General features: G+C 64.5%; 4 protein-coding genes across 4 annotated transcripts; 1 reads left to right on the forward strand and 3 right to left on the reverse strand.

The window, feature by feature from the left end:
- Nucleotides 1-7: 7 nt before the first annotated feature.
- Nucleotides 8-13,387, reverse strand: CHLRE_03g149800v5 (uncharacterized protein). The gene is made up of 43 exons (XM_043060493.1): nt 13,144-13,387; nt 12,952-13,060; nt 12,664-12,787; nt 12,373-12,452; nt 12,116-12,221; nt 11,727-11,975; nt 11,330-11,518; nt 11,011-11,145; nt 10,722-10,818; nt 10,424-10,494; nt 10,163-10,288; nt 9,980-10,048; nt 9,822-9,905; nt 9,587-9,722; nt 9,324-9,448; nt 9,042-9,173; nt 8,780-8,881; nt 8,355-8,638; nt 7,809-8,217; nt 7,447-7,623; nt 7,052-7,321; nt 6,796-6,957; nt 6,597-6,706; nt 6,409-6,499; nt 6,159-6,269; nt 5,931-6,025; nt 5,685-5,786; nt 5,482-5,557; nt 5,265-5,336; nt 4,890-5,142; nt 4,593-4,735; nt 3,959-4,457; nt 3,634-3,785; nt 3,250-3,447; nt 3,041-3,111; nt 2,729-2,906; nt 2,483-2,569; nt 2,244-2,337; nt 1,581-2,116; nt 1,345-1,416; nt 976-1,225; nt 714-820; nt 8-558 (listed from the first exon to the last, which is right to left on the reverse strand). Exons 1-43 carry the CDS (start codon nt 13,307-13,309, stop codon nt 430-432), a joined length of 6,828 nt encoding a protein of 2,275 aa, XP_042925622.1. The 5' UTR covers nt 13,310-13,387; the 3' UTR covers nt 8-429.
- A 64-nt stretch (nt 13,388-13,451) lies between these two features.
- On the reverse strand, nt 13,452-17,067 carry CHLRE_03g149851v5 (uncharacterized protein). Its single transcript, XM_043060494.1, has 5 exons — nt 16,768-17,067; nt 15,945-16,659; nt 15,228-15,733; nt 14,528-15,055; nt 13,452-14,332 (listed from the first exon to the last, which is right to left on the reverse strand). The coding sequence occupies exons 2-5, from the start codon at nt 16,632-16,634 to the stop codon at nt 14,023-14,025; spliced, it is 2,034 nt and encodes a 677-aa protein (XP_042925623.1). The 5' UTR covers nt 16,635-16,659; nt 16,768-17,067; the 3' UTR covers nt 13,452-14,022.
- A 120-nt stretch (nt 17,068-17,187) lies between these two features.
- CHLRE_03g149900v5 (uncharacterized protein) lies at nt 17,188-20,565 on the forward strand. The gene is made up of 5 exons (XM_043060495.1): nt 17,188-17,431; nt 17,528-18,526; nt 18,752-19,179; nt 19,351-19,593; nt 19,911-20,565. Exons 1-5 carry the CDS (start codon nt 17,309-17,311, stop codon nt 20,188-20,190), a joined length of 2,073 nt encoding a protein of 690 aa, XP_042925624.1. The 5' UTR covers nt 17,188-17,308; the 3' UTR covers nt 20,191-20,565.
- Nucleotides 20,566-20,571: 6 nt separating this feature from the next.
- Nucleotides 20,572-26,004, reverse strand: CHLRE_03g149950v5 (uncharacterized protein). The gene is made up of 11 exons (XM_001695510.2): nt 25,503-26,004; nt 25,265-25,342; nt 24,918-25,001; nt 24,433-24,570; nt 23,933-24,065; nt 23,345-23,550; nt 22,852-23,033; nt 22,503-22,551; nt 21,971-22,116; nt 21,481-21,661; nt 20,572-21,135 (listed from the first exon to the last, which is right to left on the reverse strand). The coding sequence occupies exons 1-11, from the start codon at nt 25,830-25,832 to the stop codon at nt 21,121-21,123; spliced, it is 1,542 nt and encodes a 513-aa protein (XP_001695562.2). The 5' UTR covers nt 25,833-26,004; the 3' UTR covers nt 20,572-21,120.
- Between the last annotated feature and the right edge of the window lie 617 nt (nt 26,005-26,621).

Raw genomic sequence — 26,621 nt, forward strand, 5'->3', positions numbered from 1 at the left:
GGAATTGCTTGCACGTTGTTTACAGGCACATATTGTATGGTTGCATACAGAAGCCCACATAGGGTATGGGTTGAAATCTCTGTAATCTTGCCAGCGTGTAACATTCAGATCATGGTAATTGTCCCAACGTGCTCGCATGACTTCAGCGTGTGCAATACCCATCATCCACTGCATGTCTAGGCAGCGCTGACCTGTGTATCTATGATTGTTGTGGTTGATCAGTCTGGCCAGTGCAGTCAGCCCCAAACACACACACACACACACACACACACACACACACACACACACACACACACACACACACACACACACACACCTCTCTGCCTGCAACACACCGCGGCACTATCGCCCTTCATCTATCGGCAGACTCCACATCCCGCATTGCCCAGGCACCCACCAAACTACCGCCTGCAGCTCGGCGCACGGCGTTCAGCTGGCGGCTCCCAGATTCTGGATCTTCTTCATGCGCTCCTGCAGATCCAGCAGGTCCTGGCTCATAGCCGCGGACTGGGCCACGGCAGGGTTGGAGGCGCGCAGGGGCAGGTCGCTCAGGTTGGTCTGTAGGGGGGGAAGCAAAGTGAACCGAGGCAAAATGGGGCAGGGACGACAAAGATTATGTGCAGAAGTGACGGGGTCAAAGGTGGGCTGTTGACGCATTCCATGCTGGCACGAGGCTGTGGACAGGCAGGGCGCCCTCCTGCCCCCGTGCTCACGCTGAGGTTGTTCATGCGGCTGCGCAGCTCGTCCAGGTTGCCCACGCCGCGCAGGCGACCGGGCGAGGCGGGGCTGCGCGCCTCAGAGATCGCCAGCTTCTCCGCAACTACGTGGTGTCACACGAAGGAGAGCACACGGGCGAGCGCGTCAGCATCATCCATAACCGTGAAAGAGTGCACTTGCAAGGACTTTCTATTTCGACGTGACCTGTGGACAATGTGATTAAGGCCCGTACGGGCAAGCGCGCGCCTGGGTGCTCACTCGTGATGACGGTAGGGTGCGCCGAGGCGTCGCCGTCGGGTGTGCTCCAGGTGCTGCTGGCGGTGCGGGCGGTGCCGCTGGGCGCCATGCCACCGTCGGACGACTCCTGCCGGCCCGCCGGTGCGGGCACGGCGGCGAAGGCCGCGGGCTGCTGCTCCTGCACGGCTGCTGCAGCCGCAGCGGCGTGGCTCATCTGCAGCTTGACCTTGTTCAGGCCTCGCGACAGGTACGTCTTGAAGTAGGGCGACACCTGCGCCGTTCAGAACATACCGGTATGGCACAAGGCCAGAGAACCCAAGGTGTACAATGGGCCCCAAACACAGCTGGCGGTGAGTACGCATCGCCCCGCCCGGCCTGCCACGCCTTCACCTGGCTCATCATCTGGTTGAGCACGTCGATGTTGGGGTTGGCCTCCATGAAGTGGTGTAGGTCCACCAGCGCCTGTGTCCGTGGTGAGGGCGGGTGACGGCTGAGTAAAAATTGAATGAGCCTCACGCGGCATATTGTCTGCGCCTTTGCGACACCTGCGACGCGTTGCTGCAAAGCCCTCGTCCACCATCCACCAAACCCCACCCCGAAAGCAGCACACGCGCAGCGTGCCACACCTGGTTGGATTGCGACTTGTCGCCGATGCGCTTGAATATGGCAGCCAGGATGTTGCGCGCCTCCTGCTCGTCCGTCACCGGCCGTGTGAACTCGGCGCTGGAGGGGTCCAGGTTCAGCGGCGCGCTGGTGCTGGTGGCTAGAGCCGGCGCGGCGGCGGCAGCGGGTGCCGCTACCACCGGCAGGGACACCTTGGGACTGGCGGCGGCGCCGGGCTGCTGCGGCGGGGCCATGGCGTTGGTGCTCAGCGGCGCCAGCACCTGCGACTGCGCCGCCGTGGGGGTGTTGGCGGACCCGCTGAAGGCACTGGGGATGCCGCGCGGCCGCGGAGCTGCTGTGGGCGCCGCACCGCTGGTGGAAGGCACCTCGGCGCTGGGCGCGGTGGCGGGGCGTGGCGCCGCCGCGGAGGCAGCGAGCGCGGCGGCGCCTGCACCGCCGCCCGGCGCAGCGGTCGCGGGCCGCTTGTCGGTGTGCAGGGTGTCCAGGTTGAGGCGGATGTACGGCATCATCACCATCTCGTCCGGCATCTCGTTCACGCCTGCGTGCGACATGCAGTCACACCAAATCCAGGTTGGAAGGAGAACCCACCGTGCGTGTCGTCAGTAACCACCAGAAGCCCAGTGCCGATGCCTGCGCCCCCTGAAGCCCTCTGACCCATGGCTCACCGGGCATGTTTTCTATGTCCTTGTAGATGTCGTAGCCGCGGTGCTTGCACAGCTCGTGCAGCATGGTCTTGACCATGCGCAGCGGCTTGTCCTCCTGCGGGTGGAGCAGGTGGGCAGGTGAGACGGCCAGGCGCGCCAGGCGAGGCCACGGACGCACAGCATGGCAGCCGAGTAATCCGTGTGCAGCTGAGTAATCCCCGTACACGGCACGTCACTGTGGTCACGCGGGCAGCGCGCACCAGGGAGCTGCGCCGGCGGACCTCCTCCGCGCCCAGGGCCTGCATGTAGCGGTGCAGGTGCACCAGCACCTCGCCCACGTTAATGATCTGCAGCAAGCAGCGGAAGGAACAGGGGAACAAGTGAAACAGAGGCTTGGTCGAGTCAGGAGTGCACATGGAAAGCGAGGCGACAAGCATCCATGTCGCACCAGATTACACCCGCTTTGCCGCCGCCACTCTAGCCCATAGAATAGGACACAAGCTCACCGGGATGATGGTGGACAGCTGCTTGGTCATCTTGATCAGGCACTTGACCACCATGTCGTTCCAGCGCAGCAGGTTCTCGGCGCGCGCAGCCTCCAGGCTGGACGCGGATGTGGCCATCTCGTAGATGCGCGGGTTGGGCGTGCGCAGCAGCGCCACCAGCGCCCCAAACACACCCGACCTGTGTGGGCATTGCGGCGTGGCGTGACACGCGGTTAGGAGCAGCTGAAGGAAGAGCATTGCTCATAAGCTGCTAGCGTCAATGGGTGGCCTGCTTGACGCGGTGTTCAGAGCTAGCCACGAAGGTGCACCCACCGGCTGGCCTGCTCCAGCAGCTTCATGATCATCATGTTCACCGCCTTGAGCAGCCCGTCGCCGTCAGCCACCTGCAAGTGCGTGCGCAGCAGCAAGACACCAAGGCACTCGGCCTCGGCCTCCTTCCAATCCACAAGTGGCGCTCATTAGCACACACGAGATTAGCTCCAGAATACACAGCTGCAGACCTAACATGTTGTAATGCGCACCTGCCGCAGGCGCGCGTCAATGAGCGCGGCTAGCAGGGCGCTGAACATCTTGGTCAGCGCCGCGTCGCCGATGCGCGCGGTGAGCGGGTGCAGGTTGCACATGTTCATCAGCGCGTTGATGCTGTACTTGCACGCGCGCGCGTTGTACTGCGGCCCGCCCGGCAGGCATAGCGTGGAGGCAGAGGCGTCCCACAGCGACTGTGGGGTGAAAGAAACGGGCGCCGGGTCCAGCGTTAGCTGGAAGCAAGCGCAGCTGGGTCGCTCAGGCGCTCAGCTTGATAGCGCTGATGACGCATGCAGGATGGGATACGGCCAGCGCCCTTCTGCCACCGTGCCACGGTGTCCCCGCCACAAGCCGCAGGAGACACACGGACGCCGCCGCACCTGGTCCAGCCTGCCCGCCAGCACCAGCACCAGCTCGTCCACGTTGCGCGGGTCCATCAGCAGCGCCTCCACGTGCCGGCTCTGGCGGTCCACCTCCATGTAGCTGAAGCACAGCAGCTTCATGGCCTGGATGGCCTCCTCCCAGTCCACGCCTGGTGGGAATATGTATTCAAATTTGAAGTGCATGCAGGATGCGGGGTCCATCGGGCTGCGCGCCCCTGCATGTGGTTGATTACATGACTGCAATAGATACAAGCATGATACTCCTGCCCAGTGCTGCAGCCCCACTTGGCGGCAGCCTCCCGTTTCCCAAAGCGGCACGCACCTTGCAGGCGGTCGAGCATGATGACCCAGTTGCGGATGGTCTCCTCCTCCGAGCCGCCGTCCAGCATCGTGAGCACGCCCATGCTGGCGCCCACGGCCGGCATCTGCCCAGGTTGCATCTGGAAGGAGTTGTACCGGTTCATCATCATGGGCGAGCTGACGCGACGCACGTCGTAGCCCGCGGCGGCAGCCACCGCCGGGTCCACGGCGGCGGCGGCCGGCTGCGCCGTCGCCTGCATTGGGCTGCTGGGCTGGCCGGGGCCCAGCGGCGCCGCGGAGGCTGCAAAGGCTGTTGCAGGCGCCGGCGCTGCGATGGTAGAAGCACGCAGCTGCTGCGACTCCAGGATGCCGGCGCCAGCGGCGGGGCGGCCGAAGGCCGGGGAGGCGGCCGCTGCCGCGCCAGCGGCGCCCATCCCGATGGCCGAGCGCTGCATCGGCGAGGCTGGGCGGCGAGGCGTGGTGGCGTTGCCGGGGCCGGGCGACACCATCATGGGGTCGTCCTGCGCGGGAAGGGGACCCTCAGCACTGGTCAGGACCTAATCATTTGGCTTCAGTGCACCAGAAGCCACCGCAGAAACGCAGAGCCCGCACTTGGTTGCGCGCCGGAGTAGTGTCCGTCCGTCCTGCCTGCGCACCTGCACCGGCGCCAGGCTGTACTCCGCGGCCTTGTAGCCGGGCACCTGGCCGGCGCGCGCCATGCGGTTGCCGGCGGCCTTGATGCGCTCCTCAATCAGCGACTTCTGCTGGTCCGTCAGGCGGCCCAGGTGCTCCCAGATGGCTGCGCGGGGCGGGGCGAGACAGCGTTGACAGTTGAGGGCGTGTGCCGCGCTGTCGGCAAGTATGCAGCATGACCCCTGCTGTTCACCCAGCACCGCTGTGCTGAAGGCGTTTGCTCCCGAGTGACCGCCCGCATCACGCGCCGGCTGACTCACCCGCGCCCTCAATGCAGTAGAGCACCTCTATGACGCCCAGGCAAGCGGCGCGCACGGCCGTGTCACGCTCCGCCACCAGCTTGGCCACCGCCGCCATGACGTTGTCGCCGGCGGCCGCGCTGGCCGGCCGGCTGCCTGCGGCCGGCGCCGCTGCGCTGGCGCGGTACACGACCGGGCCGTTGCGGTCGACGATGGCGGCGATCTCGTCCATGCACACCACGCGCGTCTTGCTGTTCTTGGACTCAAGGCCATCCTGGGGTGTGATCAGGCCAGGCCAATGCAACATGACAGGCGTCAGGAGGACTCCGAAGCAGGGACAGAGGTCTGCCGCTGCAGGTATTTACGGTGGTGGCTAGAGGCATCACGCTGCCGCACCTTGACGTAGGCCAGAACCTTGGCGGGCGGGTGCACCAGCGCAAAGCGCCGCAGCAGCTCGCGGTGCTCCGCCTGCGGGGGCATGAGGCACCAGGTCAGCAAGAGATGCAGGCGTTCAGGGCCAGATGTAGAATCGAGCTGCATTTACGCATATGCCGAAAGCTCAAGCATGTAGGCGAGTGGGCGTGTGACGGATGGTTGCGCGGGGCTCTCGCACCTTGAGCTTGTCCTGGTTGTGGCCCGATTTCTCCACCACGGCGGGCAGGATGAGCTTGGACTCATACTCGGACATGCTGCGGGGCAGGCCGGCATATCAATCACACAACAGGGATCTAGGACAGTATGTATGCCAGACGTCTCGCACACTCGCCACAAGGCAAAGCGCCGCCGGCTCTGCTGCTGACCAGAGTGCAGGCTCACCGGTAACCGCGCTCGATCATCATCTCCAGCAGCAGCTTCAGCAACTCCAGCACCTTGACCAGCGAGGCGGTGTTGGACTCCAGGATACGCAGCGTGGACCACCTGGACACCGCAAGGCAGGGCAGGGACCGCACCGTTTAGCCAGCGGGGGGTTTGCCTCTTGCGGCGTTGCGTGCTAACGCTATGCGCAGCAACCCTGCAGCCCAGCTTGCAGCCAGGTGATGGCGCGGTGCAAAAGGCCCCCACCTGAACAGCAGGTCCACCACTGCGATGACGTCGTCATAGTTGGTGGGCAGCGACCGCGTAATCATGTCCGCCGCCTCGCAGTGCTTCTTGAAGTCCTGTCACGCGCATGTTGTTTCGTACAGGTTCGGCGCATGTTGCATGCTTGCCACGAACAGATTGGCGCAGGTTGCGGCGGCCCAACAACTCTGGCGGCAGGCAGCTGAACGGCAACAGTGCCTGCGCCCGCACCTTGCTGAAGGCTGCGGCCTTGAGCGCGGGGCTCAGCAGCGGTCCCAGCTCCGCCTCCAGCGTCTGCGGCTCGTCGGGCATAATCTGCAGCTTGGCGGGCCGGAAGCGGCCCTGCAGGGGGTGCAGGAAGAAACACAAGCAACGTACATAGCGAAACATGTTAGGGACGCAGCTCTCCGCTGGTGGTGCGCATCAGAGGCAACAAAGGGAAGAATACCGGATTTCAAGCTTGCTTCTTTCGTCTGCTTGCCTTCTTGGCGCGGTCCTCCTTTTTGTTGTCGGGCATGATGAGCGGGCCCGCGTCACCGAGAGCAGCCGCCATGCTGGCACCGGCGATCGACCTAATGGTACAGCACATCAAGAGGGACCGCGATGAGTGATTGGACAGTATGCAAGCCAGGTCCCAAAGAGGGCGAACACGGATGCGAAGGAGCTCACTTGTTGAGGAGGCCGCCGGCGGGCTTGGCAGTGCCCGGCCGCGCGGTGCTGCTGAGCGCGCCGCGCGGCAGTGTGGTGGACGCGCGCAGCGAAGTGGTCGAGCTCCGCACCTGATGATGCCCGGACGGGGTACATATTTAGCAATTGCGCCATAGGCAGCGTGTGCACACGAGGGCCAGGATAGGCAAGTGCCGCTTACCGTCGCGGTCGAGGGGCGGGACGAGGCTGCCGCGGCTGCAGGCGCCGCTGCGGCCACCGGCACGGGCGCGCCGGTGACCTTGGTGATGGCCTCCAGCGCGGCCTTACGCGAGTTCACGTCCAGGCCCTGGGCCGCAGCACCCAGCTCCGCCGGGCCCACCGCCTGCGGTTCACACGAGATGATGTGCAGCAGTTGTTGAAGCAAACATGGACATGCGCGACTCAAGCTCAACACCGCAATGCGCGCTTTCGCTCACCTCCACCAGCGCGACCATGAGCTTGCTGGCCGCATCGCGCACCTCCACCGCCTTGTCGGCGCCGCCCAGCACCGCTGTCTTGAGCGCGTCGCCCGCGCACTCGCCAAGCTTGCCGGCAGCCACCAGGCTTGCCAGCCAGCGCAGCGTCTCGGTCTTGCCATCGGCAGTGATCTTGGGGCTGGTGTAGAACTCCACAACCTCGGACATGACTGCGCTGGAGCTGGTCACGCCCACCCAGGCGTCCAGCATCTCCGTCACCGCGGCGCGCACCTGGATGGGGCGCGAGAGGCAACAGCGGCGGCAGGTATGACCGTTAGATTATGAGTACCGGCTGGGATGAGGTTTGGCACGAGCTGGAAATAGCCCTTCAGGCGGCCGCTATGCAACGGACGCACCGTCTGCTTCTGGTCGGTGATGTTCTTGACGGCGGGCGCCAGCAGCGGCTTGGCGTTCCGGTCAATGGCGCGGCCCATGGCCTTGGCGATGCGGCCCAGAACCGTCAGAGCCTGCGTGGTCAGGTTCTTGTTCGAGTCCGCCAGGCGCTTCTTCAGCTCGGGCAGCAGCTCGCCCGTCTGCGGGCACAGGGCAAGTGCGGCATAGGGCGCACTGGAGTTCATGTCAACACGACATGAGTACGGTACACGGCAACCAGCAATAACTGGCATTCCAGAACCCAGTCCGTCCGTGTCTAGCAGCAGCGTTGGTGTTTGCTGGTTGAATGCCAGCCGAGGCAGTGTGCATGTCGCCGCGGGCGCACCTGCGGTTGGATGCGGTTGCCCGCCTGCGTCAGGATGGTCTCAATCGAGTCCAGAGCCGCCTTGCGCTCCTTCCAGTTGGCGCTGCCCAGCTGCGTCACCAGCTCGCCCGTGATCTGGCCGCTGATGTCCGTACGCGGCAGCAGGTCGTCCGCGTCGAAGCCGCCACCGCCGCCGCCACCACCACCGCCGCCGCCGCCAGCTGCTGCGCCGCCACCGCCCCCAGCCCCCCCCTTGCCACCGCCTGCCTTGCCAGTGGCGCCGCCGCGCGCGGGCGCGACAACGCGGGAGAAGCGGGTGGGCTCGGGCTTGCCCAGGTCGGCCACCTTGGCGAACTCGCCGTCGATGGCGGTCATGAGGGCCGGCTTCACGTCGGCCCGAATCATGTCGCCTAGGGCCGGTCCCAGGAACCTGCGAGCCGCCAGGCCAGCATACATCGCTACGTCAGCCCTTCGTCTAGACCTCCACCTTTACACACAAAACAATATCAGGGACAGGAGACGTGTGAACCCAGACACTTCATGTACGCCACCAAGCACGCACTGCACCTGTACATGACGCCCAGCATCTGGATGGCGGCGTTGCGCACGCCCGCGTTCGCCGAGCCCAGGTCCTCCTTGGCCCAGTCCAGAAGAGCGCGCACGTCGCAGCCCGCCAGCCCGAACTCGGTGATGGCCCGCGCAATCCAGTTGATGGCCTCGCTCTGCACCTTGGGGTTCTTGTGCGACGCCGCCTTCTTGTGCAGCTGCGCCATCACGAACTGCGGGCCCACCGCCTCCGCCAGGCAGGTGAGTGTCTCGAAGCTGGGCTGCTTCAGCTTGAGGTCGCCCACCTGCGGTTGCAGTCGCATGATGGTGGAGGCGCAACAGTGCGCATGAGTTTAGAGTGCCTTAAGCGGCGCCCCTTACTCCCAGTCCCGCCCAAATTATATTCAAGTGCCAGCAGGCATAAGCTGCCGCACGATGCACCGCACCTTGTCAATAAGGCCCCCGAGGCAGGTGAAGGCGTCGCGCTTGCTGAACGCGGGATTGCCGGCCGCGATGTTACGCAAGATTTCGAACTGCTTGGCCATGACCTGCAGCGCGCGGTTGCGACGATTGCGGGAGCACAATCAGCCGTAGAGTAACAGCGCACCAAGCCTCTCGCATCCATCTGCCCACCTCCATGCCAAGTTCACCCCATAAAACCCCTTCAAACAGCCCACACACTACACAGGACGCGCAAAGTCTGCCCACCTGGAAGTTCTTCTCGCCCCAGCCCGCGCTGGGCACGTGCGACATGGCCTGCACCAGCATGCTGCCGCTGGAAGCCGCCACAGACGGGTCCGCCGAGCGGCCCGCCACCGTCTCCATCGCGTCCAGGCGAGTCTGCGCCGCGGCAATTGTACAGAATTGTGTGACGCCCCAACCCGCCAACTGCGGCACCGATGTCTGCTTATGACAATCGGCCGCGGCATACTCGTGCGTAACCCGCGGCATCGCCAGCCCTGAAACCATGCAAGCTACTGCCCTTCGCACCTTCCACTGGTCGTCCTGCAGCGCCTTGACCAGCGCCTCGCCAAACATGTCCGTCAGCGCCGCCACCGCCTGGTCCCGAGACAGCGAGCCCCCGCCCAGGCTGGCCTCGTCGTCGCCGTCGCCGCCTGCAGCAGAGGGAATGGAAGCCTCAACCCACATACTTCAACACAGCGTCACGTGTGGGCAGGTGGGCACTTAAAGCAGGTGCGTATGTGACAGGAAGTAGCAGAGCCTGGTGGACCGAACAGAGTGTTTGCACTCACCAGCCGCTGCCTTCTTGGGCGCAGCAGCACCACCAGCAGGCGCGGCTGTCGAAGGCCGCGCAGCCGTGGTCGGGCGAGAGCCGCCAGCCGGCAGACGGGACTTGAGGGACAGCGACGGGGCTATGGAGGCCCGCACCTGTGCCCGCATGTAATGCGCTGGTCTCAGCTGCCATTTATGAGCTGTCAATGATACCATGACCCAGGTCAATAGCCATGCAAACGGGCTGCAGCTTACCGCAGATGCCGCCGCTGGCGCAGCCGCCGCCGCTGCGGGTGCAGCAGCAGCGCCACCGCCGCCCATGGCCTCTGCCACCATATCCTGCGATGGTCACGCCACACGCGTTACACCTCATGGTCACTGCGTTGCATGTAACCCGCTGCCCCCGTACTCACCTGCAGCTTCTTCTTGCGGGCCTCGTCCATCTTGGTGGTGAACTTATCCAGCACCGCCGTGTTGCCGAACTGCGAGCACATAACACATACTCGTTGAAAGCCTCACACCAGACATCAAAATGTTGCAAGATTGCACCGGCACGTCGCTGCAGGCCTGGCCCTGAGCTGCGTGCGGTTGCTCACCCGCACGGTGAACGCCACCATGAAGCCCTGGGCCGCCTCGCGCAGCGCCGGCGCCGCCTCCTCCGCGCCCTTGGCTGCGGCTCCCATCAGCGTCGGCACCAGGCCCTTCAGGTTGGCCTTGGGCTCCTGCAGGCCACCGACCAAAGCAGGAGCAGGCAAGAAGCTGAGCTCCGTGTATCTCCGTTCCATGGAGACCGCCTGACCCAGGTCCGTGCAACTTTGCTGCCGCTACTTCAAGTCTTGCCCTGTCCGGCCGCGCACCTGCTTGATGGCCTCCGTGAGCCACTTGTAGGTGTCCTCCTTGACCTTTGGGTTCGCGTGCCCCATGGCCTCTGTACGGCAGCGGCAACCACAACAAACCCCATGCTGGTCAGCCCACTGGAGCTGCAATCGTGGGCTGCATTCAAACACTGTTTTGTCCCCCGTGGCACCGATTCGGTGACAACTGTGACCTATTCAATGGGCTCGGGCATAGTCACCCCATCAGTATACAATACCGACCACCCCTACCAGCCCAGCGCCGCGACATCTTAACCCCCGCAAGCGGCCCGCTTCCCACCTGGGAGGTCCTCCACCACCTCTGACAGGTGCCAGCAGTACTTGTGCATGTACGTCAGCGCCGTGGTCACCGCAATGCCCACGTTGGTGTTCTTCTCCTGCGTGACCGCAACCACACACGCCGACAGCGCTGCGTCACCCCTGAGTCTGGCAGCTACGCACGCCCTTGGTTCCCCCAGCACACGCGGTAGGCAAACACACATGATACGGGTGTCCTATTTCAGTTTGCCGCGACTACCAACCCTTTGCAGTCGTGACTACTTGATCCTGCACAGGGCACATGAGCATACCTTGAACTTCTCCAGCAGCGCAGACGCCAGGTTGCGGGCCCAGGACGCGAACTCCTTGCGCAGGCCCTTAGCCAGCAGCCCCACGCAGTTGATGGACTCCGCCACCACCACCACGTTGCTGTCCTTGGAGATCAGCTGCGGGGAAAGCATTGCGAGCGGGCACAACACCTGGAAACCCCCATCACCCTAGCAACTGCAAGCCTTCGCCATGTTGGCAAACGCCAAGAACCATAAGCCCGTCCAGCGTACCTAGCTATTCCTGTGGCGCCCACATGCATGGTGTCTACACCCACAACGCTGCATCGCAGCAAAACCCCACCTTTTTGAGCTCGCGCATGACGTCCCCGAAGTCGCCGGACGCGATGCGTGGCGTGTCCGCCAGCCCCTTCAGGAACAGCACCGCGTCGCGCCGGTCTGTCCACTTCTTCTCCTCCAGTTTGGCGAAGAAGTTGGCGCTGGTCAGCTCCTGCACCACCTTCTTGGGCTCCGCATAGTCGTACGGGTCAGCCTGCGCGTCCAAGTTATGGACAAGGTGCGGATAGTGCCCAGGGGCGCTGCAACCATGCCGGTACTGCAAGGGCTCTGCAACACAACGGCGAACACAGGCTAGCCGGCTATGCACCATTGCTACCCAAGACGCACCCAAAGGCCCCGCACCATGCCCTGCCATCCTCTTCCCTCCCCAACAGACCTCCCCAACAAGACGCCATACGCACCGCCTCCGGCATGTCCTCCTCCATGGGCGCCACGCCACCCGCCGCGCCATCCGCGGCGGCCTCTGCCACCGGCGCGTGCTCCTGCACGTCCGCGGCCTTGGCCTGCTGCTTGCGCGTCAGGCGCGGCGGCACGCGCGCCGGCTCCGCCAGCTCCATGGCCCGGCTGATGTCGTCGCGCATGGCGTCGCGCATCTTGTCGAACAGCACGGCGCGGATGGCGTCGGGGCCCATCCAGCGCGACAGCTCCACCTAGCCAGGCGCGGCAGGGTGCGGACCCAGATGGGGAAACACGAGTTGGACCAGCTGCACCGTAGTAACCGACTAGGTTATGAGCTAAACAGCAGAACTGGTTGCAGTACCCGGCGGCACGCCTCCCCACCCATACGCACCACAATCTCCTTGACCTTCTCGCGCGCCTTCCCGTCCTTCGACTCAAACAGCGCCGGCAACGCCACCATGATCGGCTTGGGCGTCACCACACGGTGCCCGAACAGGCTGGCAAGGCATGACACGCGCAGGCAGGGGTAAGAGCCTGCCCTCAGCAGAAAGCTGCTCAGGGGCAAGAGGTCATGCAAGGCCTGCCGTGACACGCTAAACCTATGTTGAACCCCTCGACTGTCGTGTGCTCGCCCGCCCGGGACCCTACTTGATCGTGTTGTATATCATCTCCAGCGCCGCCACCACCACCTTCGGGTTCTTGTTGCTCAGCCCCACGACCAGCGCTTCCTGTGCAGGTCAAACCGGCATCAGCCATGACGCCAGTCAACCCACATCACGGCGCCATCAAAGGGCAAGTCCGTTGGCACAGCGGTCATCAGACCGTGCGCATATGACCGCCGTGCACGCATGTTAGTCACGCCGTGGCCCTTTCTGGGTGCACTTCCCGTGAGCCCCTGCACCTGCCACCCCAGCAGCTTCCTGCTAGCCATGCGCTCACCGTGACCTTGTCTGCCTGCTCCAGCTCCACGAAAAGCAGCATCACCTCCAGGACGCGGGTCAGCGTGCTGGTCCTCGCGCTCAGGCACTTGGCCACCATGTTTGCGCACGTCCTCTCACATATCCTGCACCAAGAATCCAGCGCAATGTTTCGAGAGGCTGACCATGTTGCATTTGCGAGCACCAAATCTCTCCCCAGCCCTGTCAGGCCAGGTGCTCCCAACATCGCCCCCCTTGCGGGCGGACAAGCCAAGTCCGGGCATACGCCGCTCCGCTGGTCGGTGGTCACCTGCTCGCGTGCTGCTCTGACGCCTTTGACAGAAACGCAGACAAGGCGTCAAGAGCCTTGTCCACAGCCGCCGCGTTAGGCTCCGACACCGCCTTGGCGAACAGAGGCGCTGCAGCGCGGGCGGCATGCGGAGGGGAAGTTGCAATCGAGTTTGCTGACCCGGCTGCTGGCAAGCTCCCATAGCGAACGCACCGAATTCGCTAAGCTTCGGGTCCGCGTCATCGTATATTTCTCTGCAGGCTACCGAAATGTCGTCGTAGGCAGCAACCCTCGCCTTCCAGTTCGTGTGCGCTATGCGATCTGGCAAAGGAAGTTTCTTAGCGTCAGCTAGCTCTCGTACATCCTTGTCGTCAGCCATTTTCAAAGTGGTGCAGGTATCGAGGGAGCCGGTGTCCTGTCACATAAATATGGGATCACGGACCTGATTCTCCTAATCTACAGAGAAAAATAAATAACTAGTTCAAGAGAGAAACACCGGAGTATGCTCTGTGGAACGTGTTCCCCGAACTTTGAATCGGCCAGATCCATTGCCGCTCGGGCTGTCACGGCTCCAAAGCCAGCCCTTTGTCAGTATTCAATACTGTGCATGCCAGACTTCCCTTTCGCTAACCAAAAATCGGCGTCCCATCGTGAGCACACCAAGCTGCGCAGGCATGCGTGTCACTCGAGACTCGAAGCCCCCTGCATGTTGCTCTGCTCCCCACCGCGACCACAAGTTGCGGCTCGGCATGTTCACGAGTCGACTCATAGCAGTGATATTACACCTTTCTGCATAATACAATGCTTGCAGCACTCTTGCAAGTACTTATCGCAGGGGCCCGGCGTGCAGTCCTGACACTCCGGGGCATACCGTATGTTGGCCGAAGCCAAAAGCCAGCAGACTACCGCAGTCCGTGCTACATCCAGATTGGCCTGAGACCAGCTCATGTCCACCGAAGTCCCACGGATGGCTGCCATGTGCCATCACCACCTACACCACCAAGTGCCCCGGCCAAACCTGAGGTCGTCTAAATGGTGCCTTCGCCCTAAAAGCCGGGACGTAATCCACGCACCCCGAAACCGAAGGGCGTATCAGGCACTCGCCCGCGCATCGATCCACTGCTGCAGAAGCAGTGCCGCCACGCCAGCCCCCTCAGGCTCCGGAACGTCCTCCTCCTCCACTTCCTGCTCCTCCACCGCCGACCGCAGCCCTAGCTCGGCCTGCAGCTCCGGGTCTCCGGTCAACAGTGTGTCTGCCCTCCACTGCACGTAGTCTGCGCCCCAGGCGCGGTGCCACGCCGCCACATCCTCCGCACCCACCAGCAGCGGCTCCGCATAGGCGGCCTTGGCAGCTTTGGAACTGGCAGCGGCCGCTGTTGGCGACCCACTGGCAGCGCTCCTCCTGTTGCACGGCAATAGAAACCCATGCAAAGGTGAGTGCACATGCACTCGCGTCGCCACCGCAGGGCAAGAGAGTAGTGAGCCAGTGAGCGCAGGGAAGGCTCGCGTGCAAATGTGTAATCAGCCTGTCGTCAGTCAAGCTAGTATGCAAGACCCGCGCACTGCTTCACCCAGTACCCAGTACCATTCAACGCACCTCGTGAGCTGGGCGCCGAACAGCAGCCGCAGCAGAGCCTCCGCGCCGTCCTCCGCCTCGGCCTGCGCCCGCTCCTCCACCGTGAGCGAGTCCGCAGCCGCTCCGCTGCCTGCGCCGCCTACCTCCATGCCCGCCACCGCACCCACCCTCTCCTCCTTACCAACACCTGCCTCCGCACCCACACCCGCCTCCGCACCCGCACCCACACCTGCCTCCGCACCCACACCCGCCTCCGCACCCGCACCCACACCCGCCTCCGCACCCACACCCGCCTCCGCCTCCGCACCCGCCACCGCCACCGCCTGCGCCTCCACCTTCGGCCTAGGCCTCACCGCCAGCACTCCCGCCAGCACCCAGGCTGAGCTATCGGGATGGAAGCGCTGTCCCGCCATGTACTGAGCGGCCAGGGAGCCGCCCAGGTGCTCACGCAGTAGAGACAGCCGGGACTGGGCTAGGGTGGGGCTGGGCGCCGCCGGGCGCAGCAGCGCGGGTCGGTGCCAAGCCATGGCCGTGACCAGCTCCCGCGGCCTGTGTGAGAGAGATGGCAGAGAGTGTAGGGCGTTAGCTGAAGCCTCTTGTATTGCGGGCTTTGGTGCTTGCAGCAAGAATGTCATGAGTGCGATGGCACGGCCGGTGCGTGTGCCCCTCGCTTGCACGGCCGGTAGTCACGTACGCACGGCACCGGGTCCACAGCACTTACTCCTCCACGACGGGCAGCGCGGCCGCCACCGCCTTCGCCAGCTCATCAAGCCGCGCCCCCACCGCCTTGGGGCCTTCCATTTCACCGCCATAGCCACCGCCACCGCCGCCAATGCCATCACCACCGCCTCCCGCGCCACCGGCCAGCGGCAGCAGCAGCTCGGGCTCCCGCGCCGCCACCTCCAGAAGCCACAGCCGCGTGGCACCCGGCCCCACACAGTACAGGGCCTCATCCAGCCACTGCAGCAGCTCGCCCAGCGGTCGGCCGAGCGCCCAGCCCGGAGCCGCCAGCAGCAGCTGCCGACCCGCGTCTCCGAACAGCTGTAGCAGGCCATCTGCGCGCCCGAGGGCTGCGGACACGTCGGCGGCGCCAGTGGCAGTAGCAGCAGCGGCAGTAGCGCTGCTGGAGCTGCTGGCGGGGTCCGTGTTCGAGGGGGCCGGGAAAGCAGCCGCCAGCGCGGTACGCTGGGCAGGGGACACGTGCCACGGGCTCTTGCCCAACTTCATCTGCGAAAGCCACGAGGGGGGAAAGGCGGCGGTCATGTCACAGGCGCTGGCGTGACCAGGAAATGCGCAGGTACTCGTAAAGCTGTCCTCGGTGTCCGGTGTTGCGCGTGATGACAGTGCGTCCTCCCACGCACATCCACGCAGGCACACCACACGAATAGTGCTGCCTAGGCAGCACTTTCCAACCACTCGTGCGCACAAGTCAACTCACGTGCTTGCGCAGTGCCATGACCAGCTCCGCCGCCTCACCGCCGGTGTCGTCCGCATCCGTCGTGGACACGCCTGCCGCGCTCTCTGCCAGCGTTGTGGTGGCGGCCGCAGCACGAGTCCGCCGAGCCCGCGTTGCACGTGGCTTCGGTACCGCTGCCCCTGCCTCCTCGACAGCGCCGCCGCCGCCTTGCACCGAGGCAGTGGCGTCAGTGGATGCAGCCGCGGGCGCGGCTGCAGTAGCCGCGGCCTTGCGGGTGCGCCGCTTTGGGGCGGGTGCCCCCGCCGCTTCAGGAGCTGCGGCCGCCGCGCCGCCCGCGCCCGTGGCCGATGGCTGCTGGGCCGCCTCCGCCTCCGCGGCTGCTGCCGTGGTGCGGGTCCGAGTAGTGCGGCGCCGCGGCTTGGCTGCCTCAGCCGGGGCTTCGCCGCTGCCCGATGCTTCCACTCCTGATGGTTCTACTGCTGGTTCTGAGGGTTTTGCGCTCCGCGCGCGAGATGCCCGTTTCTTGGGGGTTGCTGGGGTTTCGGCTGTGTCTGCGGCTTCACCGCTGCGCTCACCGAGCACCGGTGCTGGTGCCTCTGCAGCTTTCCGGGGTCTGGCAGCTGCAGCGGGGCAAACAGCTGTGTGCCTCTGGTTTCTTATTGCTGACGACGAGAACCGCACGCCGTTCTGCTTCAGCGCGGTTCCGAGCATCGGACTGGGTGGGATGTGAGCGTGCCTGCGGTTTGACACGACCGGATGGAGCTCAGTACACCTGTTGTGGGCCGATGTTCATCAGGAAGTGATGCTCACAATCATGTGCCCATGTCCATATTCTAGGGCTCACATGTTAGCAGACCCTTTGAGAGCACCAGGCCCGGTACTGCTGCGGGATGTCGCCGACGACGGACGTCGGATGTCGCCAACGGGGACTTCGCCGACCAAGCCCAGCGCGCCCCGCCCAAGCGGCTCAAACTCCCCAGAAGTGTATCTCCTTGCTTGCTTCCTTGCGTGGGCAATCTGTGCATGCAAAGTGGAGTGCCCAGCAAAACGCAAATATCGGGTCCCGCTGCTTTGGACTAATTAATGCGAGTGCTGTCGTATTGGGAGAGCATTTATGTAAAAGCTTCAGCAGGTGCCAAGTTAGATTGCAATGGCTCGGGCGGTTTCTCAGCGGTCACATCGCGATTCCATCTTGCTTTGGGCCAATCCTGGTCACATTTGGCTGAAATGTGCATGCTATATTCGCCCACAAGTTTATTCTGGAGTGACGCTTGGTGTTCTATCATACAACCGTCGATAGTCGCGCCCAGCGAGCGCAGGCCCCAAGCACTTCCACTTTGACCCCTGGTTGCGCAGCTAAGCTATTGTTAGCCCGCCTGCAATCCATGCTGCAGTCCAGCAGCGGGGCGCTGCAGCAGCGAGATGGTCGCGGGCTCGGGGGCATGCAGACTTGCACACACCCGCCGGTCATGTCACCCTCCGGACACCGAACGGGTGGCTTGAGCCAGGTGCGGGTTACGGTCGCAACCTGAGCAGCATTTTGAGAACGTTGCAAATGTTATGCGTGTCGGCAACTTCTGACACGACGGTGTCATGTCACACAGAGATGCTGTGCTGCTGCTGCCGGCGGACGCAGCCGCATCGCACCGCGGCGGCCCGACCTCCTGCGCTACGCATCTTCTTCCTCAGGCGCCGCGGAGCCCAGCGCTGACCTAGGGCCCCTTATCGGCGCCAGCTCCAATTTCGCCAAGGAGTCCGGAACAAATGGAGCCGTCAGTGACAATCCTGCTGGTGTCGCCGTCAGCCCTGTCGCCGGCCCCAGCACTGACGCAGGCGCAGGTGCGGGCGCCGCGTCCAGCCGCCCGTCGGGCACTCAGCGAGGGAATAAGGCTGAGCCCGACAGGGAAGCGGCGGAGGCGGAGACACTCGCGGCGGTTGCGAGGGTTCTGCAGCAGTCCAGGGCAGCCAGGGCCGCAGCCATGGCTGCTGGAGCCAGCACCAGCAGCACCCCTGCCGGCGGCAGCAGCGGCCCCGCCCTCGGCACCACGCCGTCCACGACCGCTTCCCCACACAGCGGCAGTGGCAGTGGCAGCAGCACCGGCGGCACCAGCACCAGCGCTGCCGCCACGGGCGCAACAAGCAGCCGCACCAGCAGCGCCGTAGGCAATCCAAGCGGCGCTGCTGCGCTGACAGGCGGCGCACACATCCGCATGCGGTCATGGCCCCAAACACCCCAAAGGAGCCCGGAGCAGGAGCAGGCGGCGTATGAGGCCAGGTCCAAGGCATGGGTCAAAAACCAGTACATGAAGGCCTGGATAACACGGGACAGTAACGCGCGATACACCGTCAACAGCCGGGCGAACTTTGCGGGCCATGCCAACATGGCAGTGTCTTACTTCAGGCAGATCCTGGAGTGCCGTCGGCTGCAGGCTGCGAGTGCCGACGGCAGTAGCTCGGGTGGCGGCGGCGGGAGCGGCATTAGCATCAGCGGCATCAGCCCGATGAAGCTGATCAGGGTACTCCGGGCTGGTTCGCGGCCGGAGCCGCAGGAGGTGGCGGCGCAGGGGCCGCCGGCTGACGCCCAAGCGGCGCTGCGCCGAGTGGTGAGTGGCAGCGAGGCGCAGCAGGGCTGGCATACCCGAACTTGGCTTGTGCGTGCTTTGCCCTGCAACTGCGGCGCTGACCCGCCGCTGTATGCACTCTGCCCGCCTCAGCATCCCGGTCGTCGCGCCCTGCTGTCCACCCACGTGCCAACAACCTGCTGACCCAGATATCCCTGTTTCTCCTCTTCTCCCTCTCCCCACACATGCACACAAATGCACACGCAGCTATGCAAGCCCAAGAGCTGGAAGCTCCCCAAGGCGCGGCTGCAGGAACTGCCGGCCGGCCTGGCGCCTGAGGAGGTGGAGGCACGCGCCTGGACCTGCCTCACCCTGTTGGTCGACCGCGCCGCCGTCTTCAGCCTCCTGGAGTCCAGTCCGGCGGTGCTGCTCCGCAGTGACTTCAATACCACGCTGCAGCACCTGCTGGAGCTGGGCGAGGCTCTTGGAGGGCCGCTGGGCGATGAGACTGCCCGCAATGCTGCTGGTGGCGGCGCCGGCGGTGGTGCTGGCGGCGGAGGTGGAGGTGGTGCCATGCCAGTGGGCAAGGTGCTCCATCTGCTGGCGCTGGGCCTGTCGACGCAACTGCCGACGGAGTGTGTGCGCGAGCGGACGCATGCCCTTGTGGCGACGCTGAAAGGGCTGGGAGCAAAGGAGTGAGTGGGGGCTGTGGGGCAGGTGCCAAGATGGGTGTGGACGGGCATACATGGGGTCGTGCACCGGGGTCGATGCACCGCGGCTGAACAGCCTCTGTGGTGCATGGGTATCCTGACAGCACCCGCCTCTCCTTATCGCCTGCCACCCGCCGCAACAACCGAACCACACAGGCCCAAGCAGCTGGCGGCCGCAATCATCGACACCCACCCCAGTGTGCTGAACCATCCGCCGGAGCACCTGTCCCGTTCGCTTCACGAACTGCATCACCACTTCCTGGACTGGCCCACCGGCCGCAAGATGCGCGAGGCCCGCTACACGCCCAGCCAGGACGCGGGCGTTTGGTTGGCGCGCTGCTTGTGGGGCGGCGGCGCGGATATGCTGGAGCGACTTGACTACGCCGCCCACCTGCGCAAGTGAGTGCCGAGTGCCGCTGGGTGCATTCGGAGGAAACGGGGGGAGGCTGGGAAGGAGTGCCGTACGTGCGAGCCCGAGAGGGCTGCCGGGCGAGCCTGCTTGGTCTGAGAAAGGGGCTGTGAGCTGCTTTGTCATGCCTGCTGCCTGCTGCCTGGTTCGCAAGGACGAGGAGACAACTGCTGCTGGTCACTGGGCACACACACACACACACACACACACACAATTTCTCTCTCTCTCTGCCTCTCCTGGTCACCCCCACTGCTCTAGTGCGTAAACGTGTTTGCACCCACCACCCACGCGCCCCCATCTGCCGCAGCCTCGCCGCCTCAAGCCGCAGCTTCACCGCGTGGTCCTCGGTCACGGACTCCCAAGGCGCCATTGCGTACGACCTCGGCAGCGCTCGCAGCCTGGCCGTGGCGCTGCTGGCGCAGCAGGGGCTGGACCCCACGGCAGATCCGCACCTGGTCCCAGACGAGGTGTGGAACACGGAGCACGCGCAGCAGTGGAAGGAGGGGCGGAAGGGCGTGCTGGGTCGGCTGCGGAAGGAGGAGGCGCGGCGGCTGGCGGCGTGCGGGCTGGCCCCACTGCCGCAGTAGGTAGCTGGGGGCGCGGGAGGAAAGGGATGGGCGATGTTGGGCGGCGGTGTGGCGAAAGAGGAGCTGGATAGAGAAGGAAGCCAGACCATCAATACGAGGCATGATTGTGTTAAGCTGTGGCCACCTTGGCTTCGGGAGAAGGGCGCTGGCTACGGGGGGTGAGACGGGCTGTCCTGGTCAAGGAGCTGGCTCGCGCCAGGGTGTGTCCAGCGTGGCGTGCATTACTGACAGACGCTGGGAGGCGATGGAAACCTGACCTGCTATGTTATGTGCGTGATGGCCTTGATCAGTACAAACGAATGTTTGTGCGCGCATTCGATGCGGGCCGCTGGGCAGTGGACTGCTGCTGCGTGGCACCTTGAAAGTTGATGTCCACCGGCGTTCAACTGGACGCTTCCTAGCTGCAAGCTCGCATCATGGTCGGGATGCCGAGTTGCTGAGCTCCCCAATGCGCGCACCTTGCAGCATTACACACTAGCGTCTAATGACAACACCGTCCATACCAGAGACGGCCAAAGGCAGCAGTCCGCGCCCACCTCTCCCCACACTCCCCTCATTACCGCGTGTCATTCGTCCTTGGGCTTGCACCTGGGCACTTCAGTTCATGCCCACTCCACAATTTGTGCGCCCACCATCCAGCACCTGACCGCCCCGCATTCCGTGCCAGGCCTGGCCACACACACACACACAGACACAGCGCCGGTCCGTTGTCCGCTCACGTGCAAGGTCCTCGGCCCGCATCGCAATGCGGTCCAGGCCGTATCACACCTACGCAACTGCTGTGTTATGGGGGCGAGTTGTCCCTCTCCTATGCGCCTGCGGCGGTCGCAGGTCTTCCATTAGCACAAACACATATGATGTGGCTGCTGCCGCTGCGGCTGGTGTGTCAGCAGTCGCCGACCCACACCCGCGTCCGGCGATAGCCCGCCGCTAGGGTGCGCAGCCCTGCATGCAGCGAAATCGGGGCAAACGGTTATGTTCACGACGATCGCAGGACAGATTTGTAAGGGTTCAAACGCAGAAGCAGGTGCAAATCTGCAATGTTTCACCTGGTCCACCCAGTCCCACCCACCACCACGACGCTATCCAATGACGTCTCCCATTTCCTTACCGTAATCAATCTTTCACTGCGCTGCTGCCCGCGTTCTTCCTTCCCACTCCGCATCCTGCGCGCCCCCATCTCCCACCCGCCCGGGCCCCCAACGCGCCACAAAACAACCACCCCATTCCCTCCCTCACCTCCAGTGCCCCCACCGCACCCCCAGCACCCCTAACCCTTCGCCCACGCACTTGCGCCATGGGGCAGCCGGACGTGAGCGCCGCGGCGTCGATGGGTTTGAGGCCCGGCCCCATGTTGAGCTCGCGCACCCGCGACATGAGCGCGTCCATGGGGCTGGGCGCCGGCAGGCCGGGCGGCGCGTGGCGGGCCTCGAACAGCTGGGAGGCCAGCGCCGCCACGTCGGAGGAGCAGCTGTGGGCGGGGAGAGGGTGGGAGAGAAGAGCGCGTGTGTGGAGCGGGTGGGTGAGGAGAACGCGTGTGGGGAGCGGGTGGGTGAGGGTGGGTGAGCACAGTGCGGGTGCGATGTGGGTTTGGGTGTGCCGGCAGGTCGAGGGTTTGGGCGTGTGAGGCGGGTATGCGGCATGCCCAAGGCGCGAGGTGGCCACCGCATCGAGTCCCGTGCCTCACGCGCCTCTTCCCTGGTATTCGCCGTTGCAGCACGGGCGCTGCCACAACTCCAGCCCAAAAGCATCCATCCAATACGCACCCAACTGTACCTACCGTGTTGGGTCAGACGCCTGCGCCGCCGCGGGGTTGACAGCGGGCTGCTGCATCATGCCTGCCTCGTGCGCGCCCACCCGCCAGCCGCTCTTCCACAGCCGCACGGACACATCGCGGCGGATGATACTGCTGCACGGCTCGTCGCCCTGCAGGCAGGCGCAGGAGGCAGGCGTGCTAAAGCTCCAGTCGCAGTCCGCACAAAAGCGGTTGGTGCCCTTACGAGTCGGCAGGCTACACACATAATGCGTGAGGTGGGAGCACACCGCGGCGCGGCGGGCTTGGGCATGGCTGCGGGTGGGGGCTGGTGCGGCAAGGGGAATGCAGATGCACAAAGCAAGGGGCCGGCCGGTCCCGACCACTCGCAGACCCACACAGCCTCGTTGACTAGACCGCCAGCGCCCATGCCCCGTGCCCCATGGATGGACGACTACCCCTCCCTGCAAAGCCGGCCCGAGCCGGCCGGCCCTGTGTCATCGTGCCCCCCAGGCTACCCAGGGATTGCTAGAACGGTAGCTCGCTGCTCCCCACGCACCTGCGGCAGATCCTCGTCGAAGCCGCCCACCTCCTCAAGCGCACTCCGCCTGTACAAGACAGGGAAGGAAGCAGGGAGGGAACAACGGGGGAGGGGCACGTGGGTACTCCGGCGGCGTAGGCGGAGAGCGAGATGCCTCACAGCCGTGTATCGCGTCGACCTCAAGCACAGCCACCACAGGTAACCGCCCCCATCCAGGCGCAGCCGGAGCTAACCCCGGCACAGACCCACAGGCCACAGACACAGCCCTCGCTCGCCATCTGCCAACCTCACAGCTAGCACCCAGCAATACCACCATCATCGGGCCCCGAGCACCCACCCTCCCACACCCTCCCCCACCCCCACCCACCTAAAGGACATGGGCGAGAAGTCGCCGTACAGCACGTACTGGAAGGGCACTGCCGTCATGGGCTCCAGCCACCACATGTTGTTCTTGGCGGGGCCGCCGCCGATGCCGCCCGCCAGCAGCCGCAGCGAGCCGTCGTTGGCGGGGTGGGAGAAGGAGTAGCGCCCGTGGGCCATGGCGCCCAGCTGTAGGAGCGGGGAGGAGCGGCAGGGGGTTGTTTACATCATGCCCAAGGAGACAGCAAGAACAGGCGAAAAGAACATGGGATGGAAGCGCAATGAGCGCGGAGGGGGGCAGGAGAATAAGGGGCAGAGGGTTGGGGGGCGGCTAGTGAGGGAGCAAGCGGTGAGTGGACGAGGGCGGCGGACACAGGCACGGGCAGTAACAGTGATAAAGCATCCTTGTGTGGCGCATCATAGCGACGACGACAGCCTCCCTCGTTCACTGCCACAGTCAGCCCACCCGGACCACCCACGTACCCCAACCCGGCCCCCACCTGCGGGATGCGGTGGTACAGCGTCACAATGCGCTGCAGCCAGGCGCAGTCGTGCTCGCCGCCTGCCGCGCCCGCAGGCAGCAGGTCCTCCACGCCCGGCCGGTCCGCCCGCAGCGCCACCAGCAGCTGTCCGCGCGCCACAGAGGCCAGCCGGTTCAGACCCGCGGCCTCGCGGTCGAGCGTGTCCAGAAGCGGGACCACAAAGCCTGGCAGGGTGTGTGTGTGTGTGAGGAGGGGGGGGGGCGTTGCAAAGATAGTTGGAAAAGCGGTACAGGATGCACTGAAGACTGCAGGCGAAGTCGTTACCAAATGGGGGTTCGGATGTCCCATTGGTTGAAGGTTCCGGGGCCGGCAGGGCCCGGGCCCCTCTTGCGACCGCAACCTGCATAGCCAACCTCCCCGCCACCCTGTGCTCCCCGTTTCCCTCCCCTCACTCCTTACACTCCTTCGCCCCGGCCCCGGCCCCCACCTCCAGCTCTCCCTCTCCCTCTCCCTCTCCCTCTCCCTCTCCCTCTCCCTCTCCCTCTCCCTCTCCCTCTCCCTCTCCCTCTCCCTCCTGCCTCTCGCTCTCCCTGTCCTTGCTCTCACCCTCCGTCTGCCAGGACTGCCATGCCCATGTGGACGCCTGCAGCAGCGGCCCCGGCCCGCTCAGCATCACCAGCAGCTCTGTGGGCGCCACCTTGCTGCAGGCCTGGGCCCGCCGGATGAAGGCGGACACGGCCTGCGGGCGGCGGGGGGCGGGTTGTTTGCAAGGCGGCGTGGTGAAGTCAGAAATGTGATGTGCCGAAATTCAGGCCTGGGCGTGAGAGCAGGGTCTTGCAGGATGGTAATAGGCGTGGTGAAGGACGTGGGAAGGGCAGGGGCCAGGGTCGGTCTGGTTAGTGCGACCGACGACAAAGATGAGAGGATCAGGGGCGCTGTGTTTAGGCCTGATGCCCCCATGTAAGGCGCATTCGGCATCCCCTATGTGCCCGCCCTGGCCCCCGCCTCGCCCGTCCCCCCAGCCTGGCCCCAGTCTGGCCCCAGTGCCTGGCCCCAACCTAATCCCACCCTGTCCCCAGCCGCAGCACGCAACGCATACCACGTACGTCTGTCCCCTTGAAGCCTGTGGGCGGCTCCTTGGTGCCGTTGACGGACGGCGGCGGCCAGTCACTGGCCGCCACCTCGCCGCGCAGGCGCAGCAGCAGCGACACCACAGGCTGGTCAGGGAACTGCGAGGGATAGATCTGCAGGGAGGGGTAAGGGATTGGGAGGGAGGGAGGCGGGATGGGGAGGGAGGCGGGATGGAACAGAAGGTTGTTTGGCCGGGGGGGGGGTGCGGTGACGCGGGTAAGGGACGAAGGCTGCAGAGCTCGCGTGCCCAGACGCCGCGGGAATGAACCGGAGTGGGCTGCGGCTCTCCATGCAACAAAATGCATCCCCGACCCGACTAGGCGAGAGGGGACGTGACGCCCGCTGTTGATACCATCCCGCCGCTGAGCCGCGCATGTATCACTGCCGGCCCCTCGCCAAGCCGCCAGCCGGCCCCGGCCCCCGCCCCCGCCCCGGCCCCTGGGTGCCCCTGGGGCCGCACCTTGCGCATGATGCAGGGCGACAGCTGGTCCACCTGTGTACCCGCCGGCAGACTGTTCTGCCCCTCCAGCTGCGTCAGCTGGGCCTGTGTTGTGTGTGGGAAATTCCATATGCACGAGTACGGTATGGAGAAGAACGCCAAGGGGAGCGCCGTGAGACACGACCAGCACCGTGTGTGTGCATGTGAGTGTGTGTGCTGGGGGCATGGGTGGCTGTGACGGGGGAGAGCGCCGCGCGGATTTGCAACTGGAAACCGTTCGTCCAAGCATCCTTGCCGTGCGGTGAAGCCAGACTACCGTAGCAGTCTCGCAGTGTGGGGCCGCGAAGGGCCCGACTGGACGCCCGTACCTTGATGCGGCTCTCCATGTTCTTCATCACCGTCTCCGCGTCGTCCTTGGCGCGAGTGAGGTTCTCTAGGTTGTTGCCCTGCGCGTGAGCATGCCCGCACGCCAGCAGTTCCACATCCCGTCAAGCGTGGTACCCAGGCATACCTACCCGCCTGCACAAACCCTTTATGTGCCGCTGTGTCTCTGCCTAAACCGTGATTTCCAGTACTCTCCCGCTGCAAGCAGAAGCAGGGCCTCACCACCAGGTACGTGACGTTCCAGCCCTGGCGGAGCCCGGGGTCTTCAATCCATGTCGCTGGGCCCTTTTGGAAGGCCTCGTGGTTGCGCGCCGCGCGCATAAAGCGCGCGTAGGCACCATGATACTGCTGGTATGACTCCCGTAGCTGATGCTGGTCGTTCGGCGACAGGCGCTCGAGGAAAGGCTTGCAGTAGGCGAAGGGCACAGGCTGCTCCGCGCTCCCGCCGTGTTGCTGTGCTAATTGCCGATCTACAGCGCCATCACTGTTCACTAACGATATTAGGCCTAGTAGAGTTGCGACAAGGGCAGCGGGCGCAACAGCTCTGGCCATCGTCTACGTTTTCAAGAGCCCGATCACGTCTGTGAAGCTTCCTGAGCTACCTCATATTGACCCGATTTCGTCAGAGAAAGATGCGGAGTTGAGGCAAGAAGGTTGCCGTCGGAAACATGAATGGAAGGTTGTCAGCGCCCTCAGTTGATGACTCTTGAGAGAGCGCGTTATGTACGTAACACATTGGTATGGTGTGCATAATTAGGGGTGCCTTGGGTGCATTGCAAATGCATCAAGTACCGTGTGCGTGCGTGTGCGTCTCACCCATCCTCTCCATTTTCCCCAATCAACGTGCCGGGAATGGTATCAGGAGGCCAACGGGTGCACTATCAAGGACAAATGACATACAAATGGCAGGCTCTTACGCTCCCCTCCACCCCGCCTGTCGGCCTGTGCCGCCAGACTCAGAGGGATGGAAGAGTCAGTGCCGAGCCCCATTGAGCCTCCCCGCCTCCACTTATCCCGACTTAGTGCCGATTGAATCGGAGGCGAGGTGTGTTTACCTGGAACATCACCAAATGCCACTCCGGGGCTGATGGCTGATCCGGGCCGCAGGCTGCACACTTGTGGAAGCAGGGGAGGACATGTCAGCACTAACGCAGCGATGTGCCACGGGCTCTGCGGGGGCGTACTTCATTCCTTTCCCTCGGGAAGAATTATGCATGCGTATATCATCACGAGAGCATGTTCGGGAGGATGGCACTAGTCCGACGCGCCCGACCGCGTGTATTACCCTGAAGCCGGCTGAAGCGTTTAGGGGGGTTTCACATGTGACATGCGAAGCTAGCT

This window comes from Chlamydomonas reinhardtii, chromosome 3, assembly GCF_000002595.2.
Source record: "Chlamydomonas reinhardtii strain CC-503 cw92 mt+ chromosome 3, whole genome shotgun sequence".
In the NCBI taxonomy this organism is placed as follows: Eukaryota; Viridiplantae; Chlorophyta; class Chlorophyceae; order Chlamydomonadales; family Chlamydomonadaceae; genus Chlamydomonas; species Chlamydomonas reinhardtii.

Excerpts from the sequence above, each read along its gene's own strand:
- CHLRE_03g149800v5 (XM_043060493.1), bottom strand. The coding sequence starts at position 13,309 with ATGGCTGACGACAAGGATGTACGAGAGCTAGCTGACGCTAAGAAACTT. Across the intron at positions 12,453-12,663 it reads AGCAGGCAGACAAGGTCACG|GAAGCGCTGGTCGTGGGGCT; the intron begins GTGAGCGCATGG and ends TGACCTGCACAG. Across the intron at positions 1,226-1,344 it reads TCAACCAGATGATGAGCCAG|GTGTCGCCCTACTTCAAGAC; the intron begins GTGAAGGCGTGG and ends TGAACGGCGCAG.
- CHLRE_03g149851v5 (XM_043060494.1), bottom strand. The coding sequence starts at position 16,634 with ATGCTCGGAACCGCGCTGAAGCAGAACGGCGTGCGGTTCTCGTCGTCA. Across the intron at positions 15,056-15,227 it reads GCGCTGCCCGTCGTGGAGGA|GCCGCGGGAGCTGGTCACGG; the intron begins GTAAGTGCTGTG and ends TCTCTCACACAG. Across the intron at positions 14,333-14,527 it reads TTCGGCGCCCAGCTCACGAG|GAGGAGCGCTGCCAGTGGGT; the intron begins GTGCGTTGAATG and ends GCCGTGCAACAG.
- CHLRE_03g149900v5 (XM_043060495.1), top strand. The coding sequence starts at position 17,309 with ATGCTGCAGTCCAGCAGCGGGGCGCTGCAGCAGCGAGATGGTCGCGGG. Across the intron at positions 18,527-18,751 it reads AAGCGGCGCTGCGCCGAGTG|CTATGCAAGCCCAAGAGCTG; the intron begins GTGAGTGGCAGC and ends ATGCACACGCAG. Across the intron at positions 19,594-19,910 it reads TACGCCGCCCACCTGCGCAA|CCTCGCCGCCTCAAGCCGCA; the intron begins GTGAGTGCCGAG and ends CATCTGCCGCAG.
- CHLRE_03g149950v5 (XM_001695510.2), bottom strand. The coding sequence starts at position 25,832 with ATGGCCAGAGCTGTTGCGCCCGCTGCCCTTGTCGCAACTCTACTAGGC. Across the intron at positions 25,343-25,502 it reads GGAACGTCACGTACCTGGTG|GGCAACAACCTAGAGAACCT; the intron begins GTGAGGCCCTGC and ends GCTCACGCGCAG. Across the intron at positions 23,551-23,932 it reads GCAGTCCTGGCAGACGGAGG|GCTTTGTGGTCCCGCTTCTG; the intron begins GTGAGAGCAAGG and ends ACACCCTGCCAG.